Source organism: Primulina tabacum, chromosome 1, assembly GCF_025594145.1.
Source record: "Primulina tabacum isolate GXHZ01 chromosome 1, ASM2559414v2, whole genome shotgun sequence".
Classification (NCBI taxonomy): Eukaryota; Viridiplantae; Streptophyta; class Magnoliopsida; order Lamiales; family Gesneriaceae; genus Primulina; species Primulina tabacum.
The window spans coordinates 54,593,831-54,610,518 of record NC_134550.1 but is presented as its reverse complement, the minus strand read 5'-3'; the positions used below and the strand labels follow the sequence as shown (position 1 = coordinate 54,610,518).

Here is a 16,688-nt window from a genome sequence, read left to right as displayed (position 1 = left end):
AAATGTAAGACGACAAAAGTTATTTCCATAACTTGAAATTTATATATTTTTTCAACATATCGAGGTCAAAGTGTACTAAAGTTTTAAAATATATTTTCTACTTTAAAAATAATATAGCACGCATGTTTTTTTATAATAGATTTGAATTATTTCAATTAATGTTATGTAAATTCATATAAAACTTACTACAGGTTTTTGTTTATTCATTTGAGTAAAATAAGGATTTTTTTGTGTTAGTATATGAAATATAAGACACTGCGGCTGATCGTAACATCGGATTGGAACCCACTCTTGCCCCTTTTATTTGTTTATTTATATGATGTGATAATTGCTTCAAACTATTGTACATACAGAAATTGAAAAATGATAGCGCCTATATATAACAATGGAGAACAACTCAATGATGTAATTATGCTGCTAAACCAGACATAGCATTTTGCTATGTGTCGTCTTCAGATGCGGAAAAAAAACCGCGTTCTTGCTCGCCTTCTGAATCATTGTTTTGGTGTTTTCTCAGTGAACCAGGGCTAGTTCGTCTCTGAACCTCTGAAAGTTTGAAAACAATTCATTTCGTCAAGCTTGTATCACTGATGAATCAATCATTTGAGAAATTCTACAGGGCTGGCTTGGCTTACTTTTGTAAGAAATTGCAGAACGAGTCATGGCTAAAAATTCTTCCCACTTAAATTTCTTGAGTTCCCGCTTTTCTTCCTCCGAGAGTTCGAAGTTTGGCTCCCTCCCACACATAAATGCAGCCCTTCAAGTTCATGAAGATGCATTCTTATATTTATAGGGTCCTAATAGTTGCTACTCAGAGTAGAATTAAGTGCACTGTTCAAATTATATTACGGTTTGGGACCGGCTTCTAGTTGCTGTTGAATCTTTTAGAGGATTATAGATTGCGATATTACATACCTGTCATACAATCGAGCAGCCTCTTCTTGAGATCCAACAGTCCCCAAATGTATTTGTTTCTTGTCAACTTTAATAGCGGCTTGCCATTTAGCATTCTTTAAATAAACACCTCTCATGATACATGGTTCTTGATTCTCGACATGCTTTCTCCTGTGCCTCTTTCTGCGTTTGATCTCTGCCATTGTAGTAACAGAGAACAACTTTAACAAAATGGGCAGTAAATAGTTGAAAGAATTGGTGGAAATCATTGCATGACAATCACACCAAATTAGGTAAATAGAGTCTCGTCAGACAATGTGAGCATAAAAGAATGACTGATGATATGTAGATTGAATCAAAATATTAGAACTGATAAAAACCTCCAGTATAGTCGTCATCAAATCTTGATTTTATTTATAAAAAAATCAAGCAAAATTGGTCAAAATCGATGCATGACACACACGGGAACCACAACTTAAAGAAAACGAACCAGGGAATTGCTGAAAGAAGTTGTCTTCTCGTAGAATGGAAGAAGATCCCTTTGATGAACCAGTCCCATTATCGAAGGTAGATTCCTAGTTGTTGCGACAAATGAGAAATTGTAACTCGGTGAGTGAATTTCGATTTCAAATACAAAGTGGAAGTTATAAGTATAAATCCCACCAGCATCTTGCACATGACACGTACAGCATATAAATCCGTAAACGGATTAATTGAACCCCTCTCTGCCTTTTCGAACTCGAAAAATACAAACAATGTTACAGCTGAGACTAATTGTTAAACAATTAGCAAAATGCAGCAAGACAAAATCAGAAATTACAAAAGCAAAAACTCCAATCTTTGAATGTCCAGATAACTCAATATTCATTTGAAAACCAAAAATATGACAAAAATTGGATCACTCATGTGTTAGCCCAGCAGAAATGACGTTCCTATATTCCGTTCTAGCTAATTAATTTTGACATATTGGGAATCACATGCATAGAAGTGCAAGATGCATGTTGAACTATGTTCTTACTTCATTTGGCATGTCATTATTGGTTGGAAGGAAAGGATGAACGCTGCTTGGTCTTGCACTCTCCACGCCAGTTTCGGGAGTATGTCCATGCTCAAAAACTCTGGGAAGTGGAGCAAAGACAGGATTCCTCCCTAGAGAATCATGCATCGAGTAAGCACTAGTGGAAAGAGGTTTTGAATAGGCCGGCCATAGGTACTTTAAAATTTTTAAAGAATTATATAGCATGAAATACCAGAAGACAATCCTAATAGTCTCCGTCTTCGGATGCTGACCATGGCTGTGTGGTGTCCTCCTAAAAGACACGGTAATAACTTAGCTAATGGGACCTTATTTTGTCGGTGACAGCGAAAATGGAGAACATGATTACAAATAACAAAAAAATGCAATTAAATTAAGATGTGTTCATATCATCAACAGTGAGTTATGCAAAGACAAAACGATGACAAAACACGAGGAATTCGAATATATGATGATCAAACTTCCCTTAAACAAATGATAACGAGAAACAAAGTTATATGCTTCCTTAACTTGGAGTCACACAAATTTTTTTCCTTGCTATTCAAACCACATTTGCCTTCTGACAAAAAATGCATGACATCGTCTCGCAATTATGGTATTTTTAGATAATCTAAAACCGACGCTTCAACTCCTATACATTCGTGAATTGTACAGAATTCTTGAAGTTCAAGGCAAACCTAAAACTGGTGGAAGAATAACCAATACAAAAGAATCGGAAAAAAGTAAGACCTACACTGATGCCAAATCTATTATTTACTAAGAATCGCAAGTCAATCCTACCATCCACCACCTTCCAGGAAGGTGAGAAAATGTAAAAATTTCCCTCAGTTTCCCCGTCATTTAGAAAATATAACATAATTCTCCTCTTTCCTTTCTTCACCAGCTAATAAATCACATAACCTCAGAAATTTAGCATCGTATTTTAAAGTCAAGCTGGAGGTTTGCTCAATCGAAGTATCAATTACAGTCAAGACAGCAGTTTTCTTCTGTTTTAAGAGCTTGATCCCCAAAAATTTCCATTATCTTGTAATTAAACTTCGTAATATCCTCCCCATTTCTTGCTGTTCTTAATTCATCCGATATGAAGACTGGAATTTGATTCTCAATAGTCCGGTGGGGTCTACAATCCTCACGTGGGCCTCATGCAACCTTCAGTCATAGACTCCGATCATGAATACAGGTATCCAGTTCCCGCAGCCGTGGAACCGCGGAATCCCGGTCCCAACACAAATAACCACCGGTACCGACAATACCCGTACAATAATACTTCTCCAGCAAGATAAGAAAAATGACGAAAAGCCCATGCCAACCCTCTCGAAACACACAAATTTGTCAACTTTTGTAAACAAATGGCAGAGCCAATAAAGCAAATGACCAATTAGCACAGAAACTAAAAGTCAACCGATGCAGAAGCAGCAGTTTATCAACATTTCATTCGCCAAAAAAAAGACTCAATACCACAATAACCCATAAAAAAAGGGACGGGGTTTTCCGTAGTAACAGTACCTGAAAGCACCCTGATGAATCAGCGTAGAAACCAAGGCGACGAGGTTTTCTTGGTTGGATTACAAAGGAAAGGTGGTGACTGGTTAGAATAGCAAGAGAGAGAGAGTAGTTGATGTCTTACTCATGCATCTACCACCTTTATTTTCTCTTATTGATAAAAAAAAATTTATTTATTATTATAAATATGATATAATTGACTTGTTTTATAAAAAAAAAAAAATATCTTGTGAGACGGTCTCACGACTCTTTATCTGTGAGACGAGTCAACCCTATCAATATTCACAATAAAAAGTAATACTCTTAGCATAAAAATTAATATTTTTTCACGTATGACTCAAATAAGAGATTTGTCTCACAAAATACGACCCATGAAACCGTCTCACACGTGTTTTTGTCTAAAAAAATTATTTCATGTTTATTATTTATGTAAAATAGTAAAAATAACATGTGAAAATCAATTAGCTGTTTAATCCAATTATTTAGTAAATTTTCATACATTATATATTAATTTTTTAAAAAAAAATTGTGTAATGTATTATGTATTTTTAAAAATAAGAAAAAATGAAAAGAATGAATAAACCAATGGAACCGGAATATTTTTCATTTTTATTAATGAGATAAGTTCGAATTTAATTTAATCAGTTGAATTTTAACGATCATGTCACTTACTATAGTTCTTTTAGGCACCATTGGTTGCCATACATATGATTTTGTATACGAGATTAACCTGGTTCAAGGTCGAGTTAACAAATTATATTATCTATATATTTCAATTTATTATCTCGTACTGTATTGTCACACCAATATCGCGTTGATGACAAAAAATTATGTGAGATGGTCTCACGAGTAGTATTTTATGAGACTGATATCTTATTTGGGTCATCCATGAAAAATTATTTTTTTTATGCTAAGAGTATTACTTTTTATTGTGAATATCGGTAGGGTTGACACGTCTCACAGACAAAGACGTAAGACCGTCTCACAAGATACCTACTCCGCATTGAGTTAGTCTATCTTTTTTTTAAAAAAAAAAAAATCATGACTATACAAAATTAGCATGCGGAAGCAGTAATATAGCAATAAGGATTTCACTACCTGATTTCAAAATCATCTTTAATAATTTGTAAATCCAATTTTTTCATATATAAAAAAAAAAGAAGGAAAACTGAGGTAATTATATGGAATTGGGCTAATTTACATGATGGACAAAATCAAGGATTTTTCCACTATATTTTTACACAAATGACTTGATAGTTAACGAATTACATTTGTCCTAATAAACACTTTTTCGAAATAAGATAAGAAAATTTAATATCTTTCTCTCTGATTATTTTCAATTGTAGATTTTAATGTACTTAAAAAAATAATATAACTAAATGAAATAGAAATATGTTCGAATATAATGTGTGCCTAGTTTCCGAACATTATTGCCTGTTTTACAAGCAATTAGGGATATAAAGAATCCAAATCAAGTCAAATAATATCAGGTTTGAGCTTGGTTCATTTAAAATTGATAGAGAGCTCGAGCTCGATTCGAACTTTTGTCATCAAACTCGAGTTCAAATTGTCTTGAAATTATTAAACTCGTGACAAGCTCGATCTCGGCTTGTTAAAAGCTCGCTTATCATGTTAATCAAGCCGGGCTCGAGCTTGATTCATTTAATAACTTGTTTATCATGTTTAACAAGCTTGACTTGAGCTTTACTCATTTTCGAGCTCTTAAAACATACAATTGAGCTCGAGTTTGACTTTGATTCGAACTTGATAAAGATTAAATATATCTATGAACTAATTCTAAGTCATACATAAAAGTGTAAATTTTATCAGTACTAATATTTTTATTTGTCAACTCAATAAATGAGCCGAGCTCGAGCTAGCTTGCGATTCTATTAACGAACATGTTTCCAAACTCACGAGCCAAATATCCTTAGATTTGAGTTTGGTTTGATTAAATTGTCGAGTTCAAGTTATATAGTTAACAAACGAACTCAAATGAGCTTTTTATCGAGCCGAGCTCGGAATAGCTCATCAACGGTTTGATTCATTTACATCCCTACAAACAATCATGTCATAAATATTTATATCAGACTATACTAACTGAGAGGATGTCAAAACAAATTTTCTCTTTTAACTCATTTATTATATGAATTAAGAATACACACTAGATCGAAAATCATCTTTCTATTTTTTTCAGTAAACACAGTTTCTTAAATTCATTATTTATTTACTAATAATCTCTTGATTTCTGGACACCTTGTAGTGTTTTAATCTATCGAGTCCGTGGACTAATTGCCTACGTGCTTAACGAAAAATCACAATACAAGACCAATCTTTCACCGGTTTATTAAAAATTATATCTAGTCATAATGTGATAGTTGAATAATCGAGTTTTTTTGTGATTGCAGACACTCTGGTAATCGAATAATGACTTACCCGCTTAATGTAACATCACACTACGCGAATAATCGAATTTTTGTGTAATTGCAGACACTCTTGTAAACTGGTTTGACAGTTTAAAAACTTCACAATTAACATCTTATTTTATATGAATTCTGGTTCATGAAATTTGAAGCAAAGCAGTGGCAATAATAATGTCATTATTATGGGGTAGGTTAGCTGCCCACGCAACGATACAACAAGGGTTGGATAGGCCGATCGTCATTTAATCGCCACGCTAACCAATTATTTCCATAACCTATATCGCCCCTCCATTATTTTTTATTTTCAAAAATCTTCGTTTGAAATTCATGTTTGCGAATAATTTAAAACCTATTATGATTAATATAATATAGATTAAATTTTTTTCCTTTTTTTAAAAAAGTTATATGAAGATGCATTGTGAATCTTGTACTTCCCATGATTTAATCAAAATAAACGCTTAGGTCATCGAGTAGGTCTTTTTTTATATGTGAGACGGATCAACCCTACCAATATTTATAATAAAAAGCAATATTCTTAGCATAAAAAATAATAATTTTTCATGGATGAGCCAAATAAATTATCCGTCTCATAAAATACGACTCGTGAGACCGTTTCACACAATTTTTACCTAGATCATATACATGTACCCTAAATTTTACATTTGGGTTTGTTTTCTTTAGATGGGCTTGACTTTGAATTTTAAAATTTGAAGATTTTGAAAAGTCTGTATGACAAGGTCAAACCCATAATTAAATAATATTATTTTCTTGTCAGTATGAACACAAAGTCAGTATGAACACAAGAAAATAATATTATAAAAGTCAAGAATCCATAATTAAATAAGAGTTGGACAATATCTGGATTTATAATCGTGAGACTTAGGAAAAATGTTATATTTTTAACATAAAAATAATATTTTTTCATAGATAATATAAAAAATTTGTCACATAAAATTGATTAGTGAGATATTGCGTATGAATTTTTTAAAACAAAAAATGATGTATATTATAACAAAATATGTACAAATATTTTGATTTTTAAAAATTTGAAAAAAATAAAGAAAAAGAGGCCTATTTATTATTGGGCTTTTTTAGAGAGTATTATTGGGCTTTGGGGGTTGGTTTTATTTGATCACCCAAGCCTGTATGTAGTTTACAAGGCAGGTGGACCAGACGAATTAGCAATTTAACCTGGTGTTACTACCTAGGGTTCGTTCCGCCGTGCAAGCGACTGGGTAAAATGATTTACGACGTCAATTCTCCCCTTTTCCGTTCTTTCCTCAGTCAGAAGGGTGGCTCTTCCGACAAGAGGTATTTTCAATTTCGTCAAGAGTTTGTATATGATTCCTTGAAATGATTGTTTCATCTTGTTCTGGTGATTTGTAAAGTTTCGAGGGAACCTCTAATCTTTATGAATATGTTTCTTACTATAGATTTGTGTACTAATTTTCCATCTACGCTTAGTCTTTTAGGATGTAGTATAATAATACTACATTTTAGAAGTGATGAAAGTTGAATTAAAAGGGATGAAGATGTCTAGAGAAGTAAACATGAGATGGAAATGATAATGCTTAGTTTTGTTTCCCGAGATGGAAAACTATTTCAATAAATAAAACCAAAAACGGTGTCTGTGTGACCACAAGATTGTGAGTTTTTTTACCCTTCGTTAGTTAGCATGGAGATTTTGTGATTGCATTGTATTTTATTTATTTAACAGGATACACTTTTAGTCCCTTATCGATGCATGATGGTATTTACATATCATTGAGGTGTTTCTTTTGACAAGATTCAACTTTTTGTATGAATATATCATCCGCAGGAACTTCTTGTTCTGAAATTTTTAATTGTAAAAGATTGGTACGTTTCTTGTTTTTCCTGTATCTTATTGAATACTTATGAATGTGAATCCAGGAAAACTGAAGAGCAGAAGCCAAGGGAACAGAAGCCAAAAGCAAATGAAAACAAACCTGTTATGAATGAGTAATAGATGCATGCTATGTAAGATCTAGCTTGGATTTAATTTCCAGAATGCAAGTCAGTGTGTAATGGAAGATTTTCGTGCACGAGTTTGAAACTTGAACTGGTATCATGTATGAACCAATGCTGTTTTGATAAACAAGTTTACTATCTCTTATATGCAAGTGTTCGTCTTTTAATGTGGTTATGATGCCTTTGTCTCCTGTTTCTGAATTTAGATATTTGAAGTACGTTTCTTGGTTTTTTAAGGAACCGTGTTTAAATAATGAATGCTATTTTCTGTTTGTTTTCGTTTATGTATCAATCAAACTCGCTTTATTGGACAACATGCTGGGTATATTTCAGTGTCAGGGTAAAGAATACTCACGCTACCATTTATAATGTTGAGGTTGTGTAAAGGGATGCATTGATCAATTATGTGGAACAAGATGTTACCCTGAGTAACATATCATGTGTACCCAGGCGACGAACAATTATTGGATTCACTCAAGATAAGGTTTCCAGTGGGAACCGTTCATCGGATTCTTGCTCTAGTGCACCATGTATTTTCACAGTTTGCAGTATCATTTTCCTCAGCTTTTGATTACTTCTAAATATTGACTTCATACTTTATGATGAGAACAAGAATAACTAGAAGTTGTTTCCGCACTCGGATATCCTATACAACTTTTAGTGATATATTCCTGTTCGATTGATGTTGAAGATTATTTATGGAGGCTATTGGAACTCCTCTCTGTATCTGCATTGATGAGTTCCTGGCTCCAAACGAGATCAAATCCTGTTCTGAGTTCAGATTAACTGATCCCGGATCAACTTAGGATGGTCTTTCTCCAGTTCCATGTTCAAAACATTTTGCACAGCTGATCGATCCATCGACCAGTTTTGATACTGAGAACCGTAGAATCTTTTTGGGTTCTTTTTTTTCAAAAAACAAATTTATTGGTTTCTACCCAGTCTAAGTTTTGACATTTATTTGGAATGCTTGATGGCTTAAATGGACCAAACCCATTTTCGGCCTTTGAACCAGATCGTGTAGTAATGGTCCTCTCCCAACCAAGTTGTTCTGTAATCTGACTCGGTTTAGGTTAAAACTGTGGTACACCTGTTTAAGTTTATCACTTGTAGTTGAAATCTTTATAGTGCATGAATCCCAAATGAAAAATTTGAGGATTTCACTGTGTATTGATAAGCTGAAAGGATTTCACCCGGTGGAACTTGATGTAAAATGAATTTGATCCAATATTTGTGAATATGGAGTCAAAACTTTAATATTGTATTTGGATGGGATGATTTTGAATGAGATGGTTTCTAATCTTTCAGATAAATCCACTCAAGTTAGTTGTCTAATTTCTAAATCTATGCCCCTACTCTATCGTTCTTAATTATTTTTTAATCACGGTTATTTAAATCAAAACCATTATCCACATGAGAATTAAGTGGCGTCTCTTGTTAAGAGATTGAGTTATGGAAACCAACATGTAGTTGTCGATAAACTAACTGTGAAAGTGGAAGAAATTTCCGTCGGAGGTAGATGATCACCACGTCATGTGGTAGAGGCTTAGCATTTAATGTTGGAAGTATTAAAGGTGAAAGCGTGAAAATGGGTTATCAGTTGCTTGTGTGAACCAACTTGGTGGTTGGATTTTCCTGGCCCTTTCACCTTTTTCAACATGCTTTTGACGGATTTGAAAAGTTAGGGAAGGCATGTAATTGAGTGGTTCCCCATGTGGGTGTAAAGATCCTTTAACTCACTGTCAATCTACCTCCTGTTCTCCAGTCTCTTTAATTGATTGCTTATCGAAGATGAATAGTTTATTTATCTATTACAAAAACTGTTTGGTTGGTTCGTGCAGGATGATAATATATTAATTATAAATCAATATACACATATAACAAAATGATTTTTATATATATGTATATATATATATGTCATCTTTCACATCAAATAGTAATGTAGTTTTAGATAATTGTAAGTTGTTGGCTGATGCAAAAAATAATAAAATCTATCAGTTTGATCATGTGACTTGGTTAAGATGCATTAGTTTTCTTCGGACAAACAGAGGAAAGTAGAAATTCTTCATTGGTTAGTTGAATTCGGTTGGGTATGATGGATTGTTTTATTTACCATAAAATATATTGATATGAATTGAGATCCAAGAAGTATTTTTGTGTCAGTTTGACTTGGTGGGATTAATTTTAAAATTAGAGGTGTGAATATTTTGTTATTGTTTTAAGTTTGGATATAAAAATCTGTGACTTGAAATATTTTGTCATTTTGTGCATAATAAAATATACATAGTGTGTGTGTGTTGGTTTCATATAATTGAAAGTGGAAATATATAAATTGAACAATTGGATTTGTTCTAATGGAAGATCACTTTATTTTATGGAGGACTAAATGAAGAGCAAAAAGAAACCATAATGATTGATATTTATCTTTACTAGCTAAATAGGTTGTGCGTATATTAATTTTTTAAGGTCACATAATTACATAACGAACATTTAAAATTGATATTTAATAGTAAATAAAGATGTTAGATGGAACATAAGACGCCAAATGTCGGTTTTGAAAATGATATGATAACTTTAAGGTGTGTGTGTGTTAGTGAATTTTACATGTGAGACGAAATATCCATATTTAGTTATAATACTTTGGGTACATCGATATACGTATAAGTAGGTCTCTTGTGAGACGATCTCATGAATTTTTATCTGTGAGATGTGTCAACCCTAATAATATTAACAATAAAAATTAATATTCTTAACATAAAAAGTAATATTTTTTCATGAATGATTCAAATAAAAGATCTGTCTCACAAAATACGATCCGTGAGATCGTCTCACACAAGTTTTTATCTATACGCATATATAGGAGAAAGGGAATGTATGTACATATATTTTTACAATGTCACATTTTCGAATCATCCTATGTTGATTTATCAAACTTTCATGGATTTAAACAATTTTACTTTAATTTCCATTAAATAATTTCAACTATGCACATGAAAATAACCATTTTCATTTATAATTGGATAGCAAAGCAGATTTTATTCCATGTTTTGTAATAGTTAGCTGCATCTACCGGTTGAAATCATGGTTGGGATTGCACATTGTTATACGAGTAGGTCTTTTGTGAGACGGTATCACGAATTATTATCTGTGAGACGGGTCAACCCACCGATATTCACAATAAAAAGTAATATTCTTAGTATAAAAAGTAATATTTTTTCATGGATGATCCAAATAAGATATTCGTCTCACAGAATACGACCTATGAGATCGTTTCAAACAAGTTTTTGTCTTGTTATACATCGATTTATGGATACGACACATAAAAGTTATCAGCCAGAAGGGATTTATTATTTGTCCTGTAATTAAGATGGATAATGTGTAATTAATAGCACGTGCATCAGAAAAAGGTAAATTAATTTGATTAGTTAGGCAAAAAAGAAAAAGTTTTTCCAAAGGAAATGGTTTTTTTTTCCTCCAATTCTTGCTCTCTTATTAATGATTCTCCCTCCTTTATTCACGCCGCAGTTTGTTCTATGAACACTTGCCCTCCATTGATAAATCAAGAATCCTTTTCTTCTTCTTGTTCACCATCTCCCATTTTTCAAGGTCCATAGACTAAGCAAACAGAGAGACATAAATGTCTGAGTTGTGCGATTCCAAGATTAGAATTTTCACGCTTTTATTCTCTGATTTGGTTTTATATTTTTCAGCCATTCTTTCTCATCCGCTCTACTTTTCTTACTTCGTTTTCTTCTTACCTTACATTCTCAAACTCGTATCTTTTATCTACCCTCTTTTCATTACCACTTTCCTTGTCCTCTTTGCTGTTCTTAATGGTCTTGTTCATGATAGTTTCTCCACTGAATTTGGTCAAAGCTGGGTTGGCTATCTGCAGATTGCTTGTGGGTCTGTTTTAGAAAGGTTGCAGTCGAAGAAAGAAGTTGAAAATGGAGGGTTTGGCTGTTTGGAGGATCTTGAAATGTATAAAATTGTGTTTGGCCCTTCAGTGATGGGAGTTGAAGGAAACCAAGTTGAGGTTATGGAGGAAAAATCAGGAGAACATCCTCTGCAAGGATTACAATCAAGTGTTAAAGAAGAAGATTCATTCGATGGAGACCTCAACCTTAACAAATGTGAACTTTTCACTGCTGATAAGGTAAAAGAAAGTTCGGCTGTCGGTGCTAAGATAGAGGAGAAGAGAAAGGAGAGTTTCTTGAAATTGTTGGATGAATTCGAAAGGATGAATCCAAGAGTGGATGACAAGAAAGTCGAGGCACGAGTGAAAAAGGAAACCGAAAAAATAGGTGAAAAACAGATTGCATTGTCGTCACCTCAGGGAAATGCATACCAGGCAGCAGCTGATAAAATAAATGTGACGAACACCAAATGGAGAAAAGAGCACACTCCCAAAGTCGAAGCACATTCTCAAAGGCTAAACTTTAATGATGATTATACTAATGAAAATGGCGTGGAGAACTCTCCAACAACGGGTTCAAATGTTGGGACTTATGGATCCATGAGGAAGGAAAAGGAGTGGAGAAGGACGTTGGCGTGCATGTTATTCGAGGAGCGACACAATGTGGATGGTGGTGAAGGGATGGACTCGTTGTGGGAGACATACGAAACGGATTCAACTAATCCTGAGTCGTCGAAGAAGAAGAACGATAAAAAGAAGAGTGAATTTGAATCCGATGAAGAGTATGACTATGAAGACGAGATGGAGGGCAATCTTTGTTGCTTACAAGCCATCAAATTGTCGGCAGGAAAGATGAATTTAGGCGTGGGAAAGCCTAATCTTGTTAAGTTTTCCAAGGCTGTCAAAGGGTTCGGATGGTTGCATCGAGTCGGCAAGAAGAACAAGAAGGTGCATAATAGTGGAGACAGATACTAGCACACTACCTTTTTGTTATATTTGAGAAAAAAAATCTCATGGGATGTTTGGTTATGCTTACGGAGATGTTTTCTTTCTCCGGACAGCAGATTTGTGTAATTAGACACTGGGATACCACGCCTCGGTTTCTATTTCTCATGAAATCGGTCTAACAGGTAAATATAATAACTTATATGGATGACTTTCTATTGCATCAAAATTAAACAGGCTTTTGATTTATAAAAGTACCTCAAGAATTGCTTCTGGGAATGTTTATTCCGAATATTTACTTAAGAAGGCTTCGATTAGCTTCAATTTTAGGATGTCATTAAGTATGTAACTTCGTAGTTGTTTAAATGTAACACCAGAAGTGAATGTGACCTTATGAGCTAAGTGTCTTAATCAACAGAAATTTTTTGTTCTTCCTACCTTTTCCCATTCCTCAGCACAGTCAACAATTTATATATCCTGGCCAAATCCAGGACTTCAAACTCAAGGCCTAATTCAAACTGAATGTTGCACACTCCATATGCAACAACTCTCCATTTTCTCCAAAATTACACCTTCTAATCTTGAAGGTAACAAGCGAATACTGATGCAAAATTAACATTATGAGGTGAAATGTAAGTTATGTAACTATTATTTACTTACCAGATTCTTGTGTAAAGTAGAGAAGAAATGTAAGTTTTCCATAATTATGTGAAGATTATTCTTGGCAAATAAGTCCAGAAAATTTATCAGAGCAGCCTTTATTGCACAATGGTTTACTCTAGCACCTGCGTCGATGACTCAGACCCTTTGTTAAATCCTGAAAACTAGCTTCTCAAACGATGAACTACTTGGTTAGCTACAGTTCCTCCGGATTCCTCCTACAATTTTTTTTATGCAGAGAATATATCGTAGGAACCAGTACTTGAAATCTTTATCGTCATCCCAAAATTTACAAAATACTGGCAGTTGCTTATCAAACATTTCATGCATGCTACCAACTAATAGGCTCTTCCATAAAGCTTTAGATATACTAAAAGAAGAAGTGCGCCATCTGATCAAGTTTCAAATTGGGTAAAAAGGTACGTAATATCTTCTCCAGGTTTTAGTTTTTGCATCCCCTGAACTTCGAAACTTCCATGCTCGCAAACACTATACATTGAGACGATAATTGTCACTATAAGGCTAGGATTTCAAAGAAACTGATATCCAACGGAAATAGGAACAAAAGATGCCCGTAAGATCATCTAGGATGGAGAGCTTGAGCAGCATTGTTCCGATTTGCTCCATTCATGAATGCCATCTATCAATTTGCTTCAGATAATCAATAGTTCTTGTATCTTTTTCCTCTGATTCGGTACCTAAATTCTCTCCACTTTTGGCCATTTTCGTGCTTTCTTGATCTTCTCCTTCATTTCTTCTTCTGTCTATTTGCTTCAGATAATCTTTTGTTCGCACATCTTCTTCATACGATACTGCATTTGAATTCTCCCCGCTTTCTCCCATTTTCAAGATTTCTTGATCTTCTTTGACTTCATTTGACACGACGTCAATGAGTTTCAAGAAATCTTTTGTTATTATATCTTCTTCGTCTGAACTGGAACCTGAACTTCCCCAACTTTCTACCATGTTCATGATTTCACGTTCTTTCTGACACTCCTCACAAATTCCATGTTCTTGATTCATATATTCTTCATTAAACATCCCCTCGCTGATCACGCAATCTGTGGTTCCGATTTCTTCAAAATCTCCTGTGACAATAGTTGATGTCGGGCTTGAATCCTCGCCACTTTCTGCCATTTTCTTGGTTTTTTACACCGATTTTGTGATTTGTGTGTGAGAGTGAGATGGAATAGGATACCAGATAGTATCATCATGCATGCTTCAATAAAAATATATATATACTTCCATAGCGCACAGCTGAAATACCTTTTCTCAAATATTTTATAATTAATAATTAATACATTATATTTTTTTAAATAAATAAAATTGGCTCAGTCCCTTCACCTTCCATTACATCATTTCATGAATCGTGTATATTTATTTTTAAAAATAGTTATTCATCATTTATTATGAAAAGACATGTATTTGTAGATAATTTATATTTAGTGATCAACTTGTGCTCACCCAATTCCCTATTTTTCGAAAAAATATGGGTTGAGAAAGATGCCAAACAAACTAATTTAAGAACACCTCCAATGAGAGGTTCAAAAATTTCGGTCACAAAAACTCACGTGAGACACTCTCACGGATCAATTTTGTGAAATAGATATTGTATATGAGTCACCCACAAAAAAATATTACTTTTATGTCAAATATATTAATTTTTATTATAAATATGGACATAATTGATCCGTCTCACGATTAAAGATCCGTGAGACCGTCTTATGAAAGACCTACTCTTTAACGTTATTATAAGTATGTAATTTTAGATTTTGATCTAATTATTTTATTTTTTGATTTTTAGTCATTTTTTCATTCATACGATTTCGAAAAATGCTGATGTGACACTCATATCAACACTTATAATGGAAAAAAGACTAAAATCAAAATATAACCTAACTAACATAATTAAAATCATAAATTAAATATTACATACCAAAATATAAAATGAGAAAACTTACATAACTATTTTGATTATGATCCCAAAAATGAAATCACTACCAAGACCCAAAAAATGATCATGGTTCAAAATCCTTTCTTAGCGATAGTGTAAAGAGGCCAAGTCTTCTTCTTTTTTTCCTCTTTTTATGCCTAAATTTAGGTACAGATTTTTATATTAAAAAATAGTATCTTTTTTTTTATTAAAATTTACTTCAATTAGCCGTTTCATTAAATAGGATTCATATAAAGAATATATGAATCAGCAATAATCCTCACTCCATTTCTACACCAACAGTATTATTTGTAACATTTTTTGGTGAACAGTGTTCTTTTTATCCTAAAAATGAGCACGCTACACCAATAATTAATTATCTTTATATTTTATTTTATTGATTATTTATAATGTTTTTAATCGTGCTCTTTTATTTTGAATTTTTTTTTTAATTTTTAAAAAATCAATATGTATGATTAATAAATTAAAAATATAGATTAAGAAGATTATTATAAATATATATTTAATTGAATATCTAAGTGAAAACTATAGATAAAGTTAGTAAATTAAAATTAAAATAAAGATGTGTGCGGTGTGTGATTGGATAACGGAACCTCACAAAAGTTGTTTTTAAGTTAGGTTAATTGCATATATATTATGCTCATAAAATCTCGAGATTGCTAAAAATTTCTCATGAAAAAATGATTAATTAACTATTCGTATTCTCAATTTTTGAGCACAAATGCGCTGAAAGTTAATTTTACTAAAATTTAAGAAAAATTAGTTTAATTGAATAAATACCTGTAATATAACCACGCCAGCAAAGAAATTTCTGAGTGGCGGCCCACCGGATACATCAACGCTGTAAAAAAAAAAAAAAAGAAATCATATTGCATAATAGTATAGTTCAATATAAGAAAATAAGAAAAAAATTAATTACGCATCCATAAATAATCCACCATCGCTCAAACACTTCACATTAGTATTTCTCGGAAATAAATTCCGAAACTCATCACCGTGCAGTATGGAAGCTAAACCACCCCGCCGGAAAAATGGAACACAAAAAGGTGGCAACCGGCCGGATAAAACAATGTTTATTACTTGGTGAGCATTGTGCATTCCTTTGGACATAAGGTCTTCTATTACTGCAAGCCAAATGCGTTGACCTCTCAATTTTTTTTTTTTTTTTTTTTTTTGACAAGTATGAATATACTATCCTCACTCCATTTCTACACCAACAGTATTATTTCGTAACAATTTTTGCAATTCACGATCCAACAATGTTATTTCATTTCCTTTTATCCTAAATGAGCACGCCACACCAGCAATTAATTATTTTTATATTTTATTTTATGAATTATTTGAAATATTTTTAATTGTTTTGAAGTT

At 33.0% G+C, this 16,688-nt stretch overlaps 3 protein-coding genes across 4 annotated transcripts; 2 read left to right on the top strand and 1 right to left on the bottom strand.

Annotated features, from left to right (window-relative positions):
• Nucleotides 1-280: 280 nt before the first annotated feature.
• On the bottom strand, nt 281-3,573 carry LOC142550584 (ethylene-responsive transcription factor-like protein At4g13040). Of its 2 annotated transcripts, none has more exons than XM_075659660.1 (7): nt 3,437-3,573; nt 2,145-2,204; nt 1,913-2,043; nt 1,385-1,469; nt 916-1,096; nt 636-757; nt 281-546 (listed from the first exon to the last, which is right to left on the bottom strand). In XM_075659660.1, exons 2-7 carry the CDS (start codon nt 2,185-2,187, stop codon nt 440-442), a joined length of 669 nt encoding a protein of 222 aa, XP_075515775.1. In that variant the 5' UTR covers nt 2,188-2,204; nt 3,437-3,573; the 3' UTR covers nt 281-439. The 2 variants fall into 2 exon arrangements, with proteins under 2 accessions (XP_075515775.1, XP_075515780.1); XM_075659665.1 differs by having other exon boundaries at nt 916-1,090.
• Nucleotides 3,574-6,987: 3,414 nt separating this feature from the next.
• Nucleotides 6,988-8,013, top strand: LOC142550577 (wound-induced basic protein). The gene is made up of 2 exons (XM_075659653.1): nt 6,988-7,167; nt 7,768-8,013. The coding sequence occupies exons 1-2, from the start codon at nt 7,097-7,099 to the stop codon at nt 7,838-7,840; spliced, it is 144 nt and encodes a 47-aa protein (XP_075515768.1). The 5' UTR covers nt 6,988-7,096; the 3' UTR covers nt 7,841-8,013.
• Nucleotides 8,014-11,283: 3,270 nt separating this feature from the next.
• LOC142550570 (uncharacterized) lies at nt 11,284-12,914 on the top strand. Its single transcript, XM_075659646.1, has one exon. The coding sequence runs from the start codon at nt 11,483-11,485 to the stop codon at nt 12,734-12,736; it is 1,254 nt and encodes a 417-aa protein (XP_075515761.1). The 5' UTR covers nt 11,284-11,482; the 3' UTR covers nt 12,737-12,914.
• Nucleotides 12,915-16,688: the final 3,774 nt, after the last annotated feature.

Excerpts from the sequence above, each read along its gene's own strand:
- LOC142550584 (XM_075659660.1), bottom strand. The coding sequence starts at position 2,187 with ATGGTCAGCATCCGAAGACGGAGACTATTAGGATTGTCTTCTG. Across the intron at positions 1,097-1,384 it reads CTTCTTTCAGCAATTCCCTG|TGGCAGAGATCAAACGCAGA; the intron begins GTTCGTTTTCTT and ends CTGTTACTACAA. Across the intron at positions 547-635 it reads TTCTGCAATTTCTTACAAAA|AGGTTCAGAGACGAACTAGC; the intron begins GTAAGCCAAGCC and ends TCAAACTTTCAG.
- LOC142550577 (XM_075659653.1), top strand. The coding sequence starts at position 7,097 with ATGATTTACGACGTCAATTCTCCCCTTTTCCGTTCTTTCCTCAGTCAG. Across the intron at positions 7,168-7,767 it reads GGTGGCTCTTCCGACAAGAG|GAAAACTGAAGAGCAGAAGC; the intron begins GTATTTTCAATT and ends ATGTGAATCCAG.
- LOC142550570 (XM_075659646.1), top strand. The coding sequence starts at position 11,483 with ATGTCTGAGTTGTGCGATTCCAAGATTAGAATTTTCACGCTTTTATTC.